The 12,516-nt window shown below is 45.2% G+C and overlaps 1 protein-coding gene across 1 annotated transcript in view; it reads right to left on the bottom strand.

The window, feature by feature from the left end:
• EFEMP1 (EGF containing fibulin extracellular matrix protein 1) overlaps nucleotides 1-12,516 on the bottom strand; it is a 272,874-nt gene that overhangs the window by 175,066 nt on the left and 85,292 nt on the right. The window contains exon 5 of the mRNA XM_029593741.1: nucleotides 9,562-9,684. Coding sequence (XP_029449601.1) covers nucleotides 9,562-9,684 — 123 coding nt within the window. The remainder of the gene's footprint in view (nucleotides 1-9,561; nucleotides 9,685-12,516) is intronic.

Below are 12,516 nucleotides of genomic sequence, written 5' to 3'. Positions count from 1 at the left end.
GTACATGCAGAGGCCTAGTCTTTTCTGGTGACGCCTTTCTCTAGCTGATAGATGACTGTGGGCCAGGTGCATGGGTTCCTCCTCCTCAATACAATGTACTGGCGTAGTCTGGGTAACAGGCGGTGGACGAGAGCGAGGAAGCCCTGATGGTATCTTCTTGGGACCTTTAAGCTCTTGTGACCATTCACGTAGACGTCGATCAATATGTCCGGCTAGGTCAATGAGAGAGTCCAGGTGATTGGGAAACTCACATGCTGCTAATTCATCTTTGATGCGAGAGTTAAGGCCTTCCAGGAAAATGGCCCATAGGCAACCCAGATCCCAATGTAGTTCCGAGGGCAGGGTTTTAAACTCAATAACATAGTCAGTTAAAGGTTTGGTACCTTGTTGGAGATGTAGGAGAGCAGATCCAGCGACAGTCCTTGCGAGCGGGATCGTCAAATACAGAACGAAAGAGAGCAAGGAAGTCAGTCAATTCTTTGAGAATTGGATCATTACGCTCCCACAGGGCTTTCCCGACCAAAGAACATAAGAACATAAGAATATGCCATACTGGGTCAGACCAAGGGTCCATCAAGCCCAGCATCCTGTTTTCAACAGTGGCCAATCCAGGCCATAAGAACCTGGCAAGTACCCAAAAACTAAGTCTAGTCCATGTTTACCGTTGCTAATAATAGCAGTGGTTATTATATAAGTCAACTTAATTAATAGCAGGTAATGGACTTCTCATCCAAGAACTTATCCAATCCTTTTTTAAACACAGCTATACTAACTTCACTAACCACAATCCTCTGGCAACAAATTCCAGAGTTTAATTTAAAAGAGACAGTATGTATGTAGTTTTAGACACTATGTCTGGAAAGTAGGTAGGTTGCAGTGAAAAGTGCATATAGCACTGATTCAGAAAGCCTCTACATAACAGGGGATCACTTGTAAAAAGCGTAGGTGCAGGCAAGGGTATGGCGTGCCGTATAGGCAACGCCTGTGAAGTGGAAGAGAGTTTGTCAGGCATCGAGGCAGAATCCAGCCGAGAACTCAACTGGTTGAAAGCATTGGTTAAAGTTTCTAGTGTTCTCTGTTGCTCGGAGAGTCACTGGGCCAGGCCAGGGATGGCCTGGAGGGCTGAGACCTGAGTCGGGGCCATGGAGTTAGCAATCTGTTATGTTTTGGTATGGATGTGGACCTGGGCCAAGGTGAGAGATGTCTCCGCTCACAGGGAGGAGCCCTGTGGGCCTCACCGCAGGTAGGCACGGTCTCAATAGCTAAGACACAGCTGTAGGATAGACTTTATTAGGGAGAGAGAGAGAGCATAACCCGTGGAGTGGGGAATGCAGTTAAAGGTGCAGTTCTGGAGCAGAACCCGTGCAGCGGGTAATACAGTCAAAGTACAGTTCTTGAGCTGAGGGCATTCCCAGGGTGACACCTCAGATGTGACAATCCGGTTGTGGCCCTCAGAGCGGGGTACACCAGACAGTCTCTCAGTTGTGTAGCAAATACCTCAGGTGTGCAGATCCGGTAGTAGCCCGCAGCACGGGGTACGCCGAAGATGACTGTGTGGTGATGATGGTGTTGAGGTAGTCTGAGGTCCTGGAGCTCAAAAGGTACTTGAGGATGAAGAAACAATATCCTGCAGCGCAGGGTAAGGTGTAGCATATCCAGCTGGTGAGGACGCGGTAGTAGCTCGAGGCACGGGGTACACTGCGGGGAATTCCAGCAAGACTTGGCAGAGATGAGTAAAGTGGTACTCACGAGGAATGGTTCCCAAAGATCAAGACAGGAAGGCCCTCCGAGGAGTGGATAGCCTAGGAACGTGGAAGAGACCCGAGGAGCAGGAACAGGAACCAGACAGGAACAGGAACCGGAAGTCCAAGGAGAAGCGGATTCAGCAGCGAGAAGAACTCCTTGCTAACTCGTAGGAGCATTGGGCCAGTCTGTTTAAGTACAGATAGTGAGATGACGACATGCAGAGGGGACGCCCCCGAGGATCCCGCCATGACATGTACATAGGTGGCCCATGCGTGCACACGCGTGCCTAAGTGACTCCAGAAGCAAGATGGCAGTCGGCAGCGCACACGCCATCCCAGGAATGCCAGGGAGGTTGGCAGTGACTGGTGGAGGCCGCCATTCTTCCAAGAATTGATGGTGCAGCGAAAAAGGAGGTGAGCATGAGAGGTCGCAACACCCATATTAACATGATTTATTTATATTTAACTCGAGGCCAGTTTTGAGCCCAGCAGATATAGAAGTGGTAGAGGTACAGATTGGGATGAGAAGCAGTCTTGTAAGCAGTGAATTGATCGGAATTTTTCATTTCCAATGCTTTCTCATGCTGCTAACAGACAAATAATGTATTTACCAACATTTAAAGCAGGGCTGACACCTCCAGAAATACATTTTTCCTCCACAAAGAAAAGGAAGAATGTTTCTCAAAAATCAATTTGTCATTCTTAGCTTTGGCAAGTGCCAGCTGGTTTGCTGTTGTAGAGCTAGTAACATTTGTGTTCTGGTATCATTCAAAACTGGTGCATGTTTGAATTTTCATTTTAAGTCTTATCAATGGTTGTACTCAGTGAGGTCCATATTCAAAAACCTTACGAGTGGCCTAGTTATCTGCTAACTTTCTCTGGGTAACTTTGCCATTCACCGTGCTTTTAAAAACTGAAAAATAAATGTGAATCAGTGGCGCCAGAAAACCTCTCCCTCCTGCCACTGATAGGAAAAAAATAGTAGCAGACATGAGCTGTGCCGATTCCTCCCATCACCTAACTAAAAAAATAGCTGGGCACCAAATTTCACATCTTTGCCACAGAAAATCAGATGAGTACATTAAGGGGTAGATTTTCAAATAGCGCGATTTGGCGTACTTTTGTTGGCGCATCAGGCGCCAACAAAAGTACGCTGGATTTTAGTAGATACGCGCGTAGCCGCGCGTATCCGCTAAAATCTGGGATCGGCGCACGCAAGGCTATCGATTCCGTATAGCCGGCGCGCGCCGAGCTGCGCAGCCTACCTCCGTTCCCTCCCCTCACCTTCCCCTCCCTTCCCCTACCTAACCCACCCCCCCGGCCCTGTCTAAACCCCCCCCTTACCTTTGTCGGGGGATTTACGCCTCCCGGAGGGAGACGTAAATCCCCGCGCGCCAGTGGGCCGCCAGCGCGCCGGGACGCGACCTGGGGGCGGGTCCGGAGGGCGCGGCCACGCCCCCGGGCCAGCCCCCGAAACGCTACGGCCCGCCCAGAAAACGCCGCGCGGATCGGGCCCGCCCCCTCGACACGCCCCCGACAAGCTCCCCCTCGGAAAACCCCGGGACTTATGCGAGTCCCGGGGTCTGCGCGCGCCGGTAGGCCTATTGAACATAGGCGCACCGGCACGCAGGGCCCTGCTCGCCTAAATCCGCCCGGATTTAGGCAGATTTAGGCAAGCAGGGCTCTGAAAATCCGCCCCTTAATGAATGTACTCATCTGATATTCTGATCTTTATATAAGTTGAGAGAGATTTTTTTTCATAAGGCTGTTTTTATGTACAAGAAAGTATAAGAAACGGCAAGGACTGCTGGCATATGGTTAGATTTGGTGTGCTTTTGAGCCACAGTCAGTCACTCTTTTAGGGTTTGACTTAATCAGCACTCATTTAGGATACCAGAGGGTCAGCAATAGTAGTATATAGTTCTCCCTCTTTTTTACAATTGAGCTGTTTTGAGACTTTCCCAGCTAGTAACATCTCAGCATAGCAAAGCTCTATGTCGGTAACATTCATAGTGGTGCGTGGGCACACACGTGCGCACATCCTTCAGCCCGCGCCCAGGGACATAGCCATTTTATAACATATGCGCATGTATGTGCACATGTTATAAATAACCTGACCGTGCGCACGTGTGTGCGCGATTTTAAGTGTATGTGTGTCTATGCGCGCAAATGCCTCCTCTGCTTCTCAAGTAGGGGGATTTTAAAAGACACCTGTGCCGACGCATTTGCCACTTTTCCCAGTTCATTCCCAGTTTGCCTAGGTAAGGGATAGGACTTCCAAACCCCCCCCCCCCCAATTTAATAGCCTCCCTTCTCCCCTGATAGCCATGACCCGTAAAACCCCACCAATCTGTCTATTCATCTTACACGTCCTCCATGGCAGAAGTAAAGTTACGCGGCAGGGTTCCCCGGTGCGTACCTGTGCGTGTAAGCATTTACAGGCTAATTTGAAGTTTATTTCCAGGAGCGCCCATGCCCAGCCCAGACCACACCCATGCCTCAGCTGTTTTTTGGAACTTTTCATTTGTGCACGCAGCAGGAGATATGCGCCCGCTCGGGCAGCTTTTAAAATCCAGTCGGCGTGTGCTGGCCTGACATATTCACGAATCTCCCGATTTTGGTGCGCGTCATTCTTTAAAATTCACCTTTATGTTTTTTTGGGAAGCGATCTTTGTCTGTTATTGAGCCGGACATTAACATTAAGCCTCCTTTCTGTGATGAACTACTGGTTATTGGGGTCATATTTTTGGTTAGCTTGAATGTCTAAAGGGTACATGAAATTTGTACAATTGCTATTTGATAGCCAGGTTATGCAGCTTGAAGTTTTGGATTAAGGAGATGCTCCCGCCTAATATGTTGTTGTATCAACTAACATAGAGCATCTGGATTTTATTTACATGCAAGAAAAGTAGCTAGGGATTGTCAAAAGGCACGGGAATGCTATTATAATATTGCACTGATCTGCAATCATAAAAACTACAGGATGTACAATATTCAGTAAAACGGATTTAACATGACTTTAGTTAGTTGCTCTAAGAAGATATGATGCGGGATGAAAGAGTGTCTTGTGTTTATGTTTATTGTGAGCTGTCAAGGCAGCTTTTCATGTTAAAAGAGTAAAAATCTGTCACAGTGAAATCTGTGGCAAAATATCTATTGATGTTTAGCAAGATTTTTTTTGGTTGCCTTTTTCTTTGCCTATGCTTGTTTGCTCTGTTGCATTATTTGAATAAAGTTTAAAAAAATATCTCAGTGGAAGTCTCCCTGAGGCAACCTGGAGAGGTGAAATATGGACCAGGTCATCTCAATGACATTGGATGAGGAATGTTTGAGATCATCCTTCAGTCATGCAGTGGATATCTTTTGAGCAGATAAGTGACTTCATCTTAGAGATTATTAAAATATCCATCTTGTAATTCTATGAGTGTGAATGAGGGAGGTGATGTGGGAGTATGAGTAAGGGGAGGTGAAGAGAGGAAGAATGTGAGTGAGGGGAAGGGTGGAAGGAATAGAAGGAAGAGGAGAGACTGTGAGTAAAGAGAAGGGAAGAACGAAAGGAAGGGAGTTTATAAGCAGTTGTACAAGTAGGTTTGAGTCGGCATTGGCTGCGGTTGCCTACTGCAGTCAGGCAATTTTTACACACAAATAGCTTCTTTTTTGATTGACTTAGAATTTCTGTTACCTTAGACTTGTTAATATTCTTACAGAAGCATCAATGGAGCCTTTTGTGACTAGATAATATATTAGTAGCTGCTACTAATAAATAGAGAAATGCATGACTAGAAGAATTTATTCAGCATTTCATTCTAAGACAGAAGTAGGCAATTTATATGTAACATATAGACCTGGTAACTTTTAACAGGCGCATGGGCGCACATGTGCATGTGTTGGCTCATGCCAGGGGACGTGGCCTTTTAAAACATACTCATGTTTGTTATAAAATAGCCTGACCATAAGCACATGTGCACACATTTTTCAGTGGACGCTTACCTATGTGCACAAATGCTGCTTACTACGCATAAGACATGTACGCTGACACCCTTATCAGTTTTAACCAGTTCGTTCCCAGTTCGCCCAGATAAAGGAATAGGACTTCCAACCCCCCCTAATTTAATAGCCTTCCTTCTACCCTGTTAGCCCACCGATCTGTCTATTTATCTTTATTTTATAACTTGCACATCATCCATAGCAGAAGTAAATATAAGCGGGCAGGGGACCCTGGTGCCCGCCTATGTGTGTAAGTATAATGCACTAATTTGAAGTTCGAATCCAGGAATGCCTTGCCCTGCCCAGGCCACGCCAATGCCCGCCCCATGTTTTGGAACTTTTCATTTGTGCACACAGCAGCAGGTACATATGTACTTGGGCACTTTAAAATCCACTCGGCGCGCACTGGCCCAACATATTCGTGTATCCCTAATTGATGCACACATCGAGCTTTTAAAATTCACCTGTATGGAGCAAAGAGCCTGCCCTGGGAGAAAGACCATGCATACTTTCTACCTGCAGACTGTGCACCAATTTCCAAAGTGCAAATACATGTGCACTTTCACTTTGAAAATTGCTGCAGGTTCAAAGTACACTTCCACTTGCACATACATGTGTCTTTACACTTGCAAACTTGTGGGCAACAAGTCCCAAGCCACTTAAAGTCCTGGTTTTTGTATGGGTAGAATTTTGCTTAAAAAAAGCAAGCTCAAAGATTTGAAAATTCAAGGTATGCATTTACTTGTCCTTCCTAGAATTAGCCAAGCCTCCAGGATGCATCCGCTCAATGCATCCGCATGCTTTCTTCCTTCTCACCACACTGAGGATGATCAAATTTCAGCTAGCCAGTTTGCAAGGCTAAAATGCTTTTTGGCTGCATAAATAGCTTTGAAAATTGTCCTTTATATGAATATTTTTTGAGACTCTAATGTGCAAGGAAAACATTGGTAAAGGAGTGACTTCTTGGACATTTTTTCAAGTACTTTAAAATATTCTTTTCTGACCATCCGTCTTCCATCTTTGAGAGAAGAAGGGAATGATGCCTCATCTTTCATTCACTGCCCATGTGCTGCGAACTCTGTTTTTCCTCTCAAGTTCTTCTTTCCCTGTTTCACTATCAGAATCAATGGTGCCCACTAAATAATGCTTTTCCTATGCTAATGTACAATATGCATTCATAGACCTTCTGCAGGCAAGATATAAACCATAAAGCCTCTTCTTGTTAACACTTGTAAACTGCTCTATAAGCTGAAATAGCGGGTACTCAGTGCACATTTGAGCAGTTGCTTGCTGCTGGTCCAGTATGTATTGGAGATGGAGGCTGACTTTTAGCGGGATCTAGCCAGCTAGCTAAGGAACTATCTGCTAGATACCATGGGATGAACATTTTATCCCATAAAGCAGCTAAATATAGTCATCTGACTAAGTGACTGGATTTGTCTGCTTAAAAAGTGGGCGGTCTTGCAGGCATTCCTGGAGTCAAGGTATATCACTGATTTTTACCTTTAGTTTGGCTATGGGTAGTCAGTTAATGCCAAGCACACAAATGTTAGCCCTAAATCTATCTGACCTCGTTTTATTTGACTAAATTTAATCCTCTTTTTAGCCATAATCTAGCCGGCTATGTTGTGTGTTGAAATTAGGCCGAGGCAGGAGGAATAGCCTAGTGGTTAGAGCAGCAGGCTGAGAATGGGAAGCCAGGTTTGAGATTTCAGTTCTGCCACTGACCTTCCTTGTGACCTTGGCAATTTACTACACTCTCCATTGCCTGAGGTACAAAACGTGGGACAGTATTTAGTAAGCACATTTCCCATAGATGCAAAAAGGGAGAAAAAGTTTAGCAAACAGACATCTTAGATTATAAACCCTCTTGCAGGCCGATACAGTACAGGCCTGCTCTGGGACGCGAGTTTTCCCTTACCCCTTATTCAGTAAGGGGAGGAAAACGCGCATCCAACCCGTGGCACCTAATAGCGCCCTCAACATGCAAATGCATGTTGATGGCCCTATTAGGTATGCGCGCGGGATACAGAAAGTAAAATGTGCAGCCAAGCCGCACATTTTACTTTCAGAAATTAACGCCGACCTTTTTCCCTAGCGCCGGGAAAGTGCACAGAAAAGCAGTAAAAACTATTTTTCTGTGCACCCTCCGACTTAATATCATAGCGATATTAAGTCGGAGGTCCCGAAAAAAAAAAAAAAATTTTGAATTCGGCCCGCGGCTGTCGGGCCGAAAACCGGACGCTCAATTTTGCCGGTGTCCGGTTTCCGAGCCCATGGCTGTCAGCGGGCTCGAGAACCGATGCCGGCAAAATTGAGCGTCGGCTGTCAAACCCGCTGACAGCCGCCTCTCCTGTCAAAAAGGAGGCGCTAGGGATGCGCTAGTGTCCCTAGCGCCTCCTTTTCCCCGTTTTTACCGTGTCACCTAATTTAAATAGAGAATCGCGCGCACCGGCAAAGGGCCGGTGCGCGCACCGGGAGAGCAGGTGTTCGTCCGCTCTCCCGCGGACTTTACTGTATCGGCCCGTTGGTTAGGGAGCTAGCAAATGTACCTGAATTTGTAACTTATCTTGAACTTGGATTTGGAAAGGCAAGTAATTAAATCTAAATTCCAAATCAGCTTACGATAACTGACTAAAGCACAGCCAGTTACCTCAGACCAGGGTCAAAACTTGGTTCTTGAGGGCTGCAACCCGGTTGAATTTTCAGGATGTCTACTATGAATATGCATGAAATCTATTTGCATATACAACAGGCAGTGGGCCTGATTTTAAAAAGCATTTACTCGAGTAAAACCAGGTTTACTGGAGTAAATTCACTTTACTTGAGTAAGTGGGTTTTTGAAAATTGCTACAATATATGCCATTGACTTGTCTATAGGATTTACTCACATAAGTGCACTTTACTTGAGTAAATGGCTTTTGAAAATTGCTACAATAGTAGCTACATTTACGCATGTAACTCCTTTTGAAAATTACCCCAGTGCATGTAATAGATCTCATGCTATGGCGCCTGAAGACAGTGTTTGGGAACCTCTCAGTTAGCCAATAGATCCATGTTGAAAATCAGTTACTAGAGCAAACTTAAGAGACAGTCGAATATTAATCATTTGACTAAACTATATTCTAAAATGAACTGTGTCTATGGGACGGATTTTAAGAGCCCTGCTCGCCGGTGCGCCTATTTTACATAGGCCTACCGGCGCGCGCAGAGCCCCGGGACTCGCGTAAGTCCCGGGGTTTTCCGAGGGGGGCGTGTCGGGGGCGGGCCCGATTCGCGCGGCGTTTTCGGGGCGGGTCCGGGGGCGTGGTTACGGCCGGGGCGGTCCGAGGGCGTGGCCGCACCCTCCAGACCCGCCCCCAGGTCGCGTCCCGGCGCGCTAGCGGCCCACTGGCGCGCGGGGATTTACGTCTCCCTCCGGGAGGCGTAAATCCCCCGACAAAGGTAAGGGGGGGGTTTAGACAGGGCCGGGGGGGTGGGTTAGGTAGGGGAAGGGAGGGGAAGGTGAGGGGAGGGAACGGAGGTAGGCTGCGCGGCTCGGCGCACGCCGGCTATACGGAATCGGTAGCCTTGCGCGCACCGATCCAGGATTTTAGCGGATATGCGCGGCTACGCGCGTATCTACTAAAATCCAGCATACTTTTGTTTGCGCCTGATGCGCCAACAAAAGTACGCCAAATCGCGCTTTTTGAAAATCTACCCCTATATGAAGAGATGATAAAAGTAGAGATGGATATTTGTGTTGTATAATGTTATAATTTCTGAACATTAATTAAACTACATTAAGATAATACTATGTTCATACATTGGTAATAATTATAGTACTTACCAATACAATTCTCTCCTCTTTTCTGATATCCCTGAAGACACTGGCAGCTGTAAGATCCTCTTAAATTGATGCATACTTGATCTGTCCTACAATTATGGCTTCCTATAATACACTCATTTATATCTTTTTTTTTTGGAATAAAAAAGCAAACACATGGGAAAACAGATTTAATTGAAATGTTCATATTTTTCAGCATTGTTTTCTCATTTATTACATTATTTACTTATATACAAACCATATTTCAAATAAAAAGGTATCATAATTCATGGACTTGCTTAAAAACAAAATTCCACAATTTGTTTACTGCTGTGGGAATAAGTTTTAGTAATTTAAACTGAAATGTTGACATTTTTTCTTCTTTCTCATTTGTCAGCAATAAGACCTGAACACATTAGAACAAGGGTGATGAACTCCAGTCCCCGAGAGCATATGCATAAGATAGATTTGCATACAATTGAGGCAGTGCATGCAAATGTATCTCATGCCTATTCATTGTGGATATTCTGAAAACCAGACCTGTTTGTGGCTCTTGAGGACTAGAGTTGGCCACCCCTGCACTGGAGGATAGCATTGCTCTGATGCAAAGCCCCAATACAGTCTGGGCACAGAGCTCTCTTGGGAAGCAAGTTCAAGTATAGCAAACACTGGGCTGTTTCATCTTAGATCATAAGTATTATGAAATGTATTTTGAAAATAACCCATTGATTTACTAAGACTTTCCTTTGTCTATAGGAAAAATGCTTAGGGAATCAGGCCATGAATCATAAAGGACTTGACTTACCATAAGAGAACTAAACATTTGTAGGTGAATGCTGCCAAAGGAATACCAACATTTTTGTAAAAGAAAATAGTTGGGCTATATTTGGCAACAAAAGAAAATATTCATCAGAGCCTGAATAAAAAACCTGGGGAGAGCACAGGAGGTGGATTGAACATAGATGCTTCATTATCAAACTTTGCTCTGCCCACAACCACCCGTTCATCCAAATATATGTGTCTTTTATGCATTTCTAGCAGCTCTTTATTTATTTTATTTATTTATTTAAATTTCTTATATACCGGCATTCGCGATGGGAGTCGCATCATGCCGGTTTACAAATAACAAGGTGTGACAACAGAATAAATACTTAATAACTTAAAAACATTAACATGTGATAGAAGAATAAGGTAGCAGTTACAATAAAACAGGGATAAAATGCAACTTGGAATGAAGAGAAGGCAAAAGAGAGATTAACACTGAGATAACAAAAGAATGACCAAGGTAAATAAAACCAAGGTAAATAAACCTGCCTCATTAAAAAAGAGAGAACATTATTGAGTTGTCAAAGGTTGTTGATTACCCTGACGGGAGTTCTTAGTTGCTTAAGTTGAGAGTGGGTTCAGTTGGTGTCTGGAAAGGCTTTCAAGAATGGTGTCTGGAAAGGCTTTCAAGAATAGCCAAGAAAGCTCTTGACCGAAATATATTTATTCCTGCTTGAGGCTGGCTTGATATCATTATTTATAATCATTTGCTTTTATCTCCAACAATATAGAACCAATATGAAAAAATTTGTTTTAGCTTATAAGTGGTAAATTATCAAAGGCTTAGTTGTCATCTATGGAAGTATGATAGAGGCGAGCAGGTAAATTTGCTAAATTCACATTAGTGGATTTTCAGTTGCATGAAATTGTGTACTTTCATAATGCACATATGTTTAGCTGCAGAAAAAAAGAGGTGTTTCAGGGGACATGGCTGGACACTAAACAATAAGGGGCGGATTTTCAAACACTACACGCGCGGGTACTTTTGTTCGCACCACTGGCGCGAACAAAAGTACACCAGATTTTATAAGATACGCGCGTAGTCGCGTGTATCTTATAAAATCCGGGGTCGGCGCGCGCAAGGGGGTGCACATTTGTGCAACCTGCGTGCGCCGAGCCCAGCGCGGCCTGCCTGTTCCCTCCGAGGCCGCTCTGATTTCGGAGCGGCCTTGGAGGGAACTTTTCTTCGCCCTCCCACCACCTTCCCCTCCCTTCCCCTCCCTAACCCACTCCCCCGGCCCTATCTAAACCCCCCTTACCTTTGTCGGCAAAGTTACGCCTGTCGCCGGCAGCCCCGCTCCGTCCTCCGGTCCCGGGGGCGTGGTCCGGAGGCCTCGACCACACCCCCGGGCCGGCGCCATGCCCCCTGGCCCGCCCCCGAAATGCCGCTGCACACCCCCGAAACGCCGCGTCGTTTTGGGAACGCCCACGGACAGGCCCCCCTCCCTCCCCGTTTCGAAAGCCCCGGGACTTACGCTCGTCCCGGGGCTTTACGCGCGCCGGCGGCCTATGCAAAATAGGCACGCCGGCGCGCAGGGGTTTTAAAATCCGCCCCTATGCATACTGCTAATGCATATACTTTACACACACATATACTGTACACACACAATTTTAGCTGCACAACAAGAAGATATTCAAGCACAATGTTCATAGACACCCTGGGGTAGATTTTAAAAAGCATTTACTCGAGTAAAAACCAGGTTTACTGGAGTAAATTCACTTTACTTGAGTAAGTGGGTTTTTGAAAATTGCTACAATATATGCCATTGACTTGTCTATAGGATTTACTCACATAAGTGCACTTTACTTGAGTAAATGGCTTTTGAAAATTGCTACAATAGTAGCTACATTTACGCATGTAACTCCTTTTGAAAATTACCCCCATTATGTTTGAAAATTGGCTGGGTTTGTGTAGTTTGAAAAGTAAACACTGAGGGCCAGATTTTCAAAAGCATTTACTCGAGCAAAACTGGTTTTTGCTCGAGTAAATACACTTTACTCAAGTAAGTGGGCTTTTCAAAATTGCTACAATATATGCCATTGAATTGTCCATAGGATTTACTCAAGTAAGTGCACTTTACTCGAGTAAATAGCTTTTGAAAATTGCTACGATAGTATGTCACATTTACATGCGTAACTCCTTTGAAAATTACC

This window comes from Rhinatrema bivittatum, chromosome 3, assembly GCF_901001135.1.
Source record: "Rhinatrema bivittatum chromosome 3, aRhiBiv1.1, whole genome shotgun sequence".
Lineage (NCBI taxonomy): Eukaryota > Metazoa > Chordata > Amphibia > Gymnophiona > Rhinatrematidae > Rhinatrema > Rhinatrema bivittatum.
Note: the sequence above shows the minus strand (reverse complement) of the source record. Positions and strands in the feature narration are given on the sequence as shown.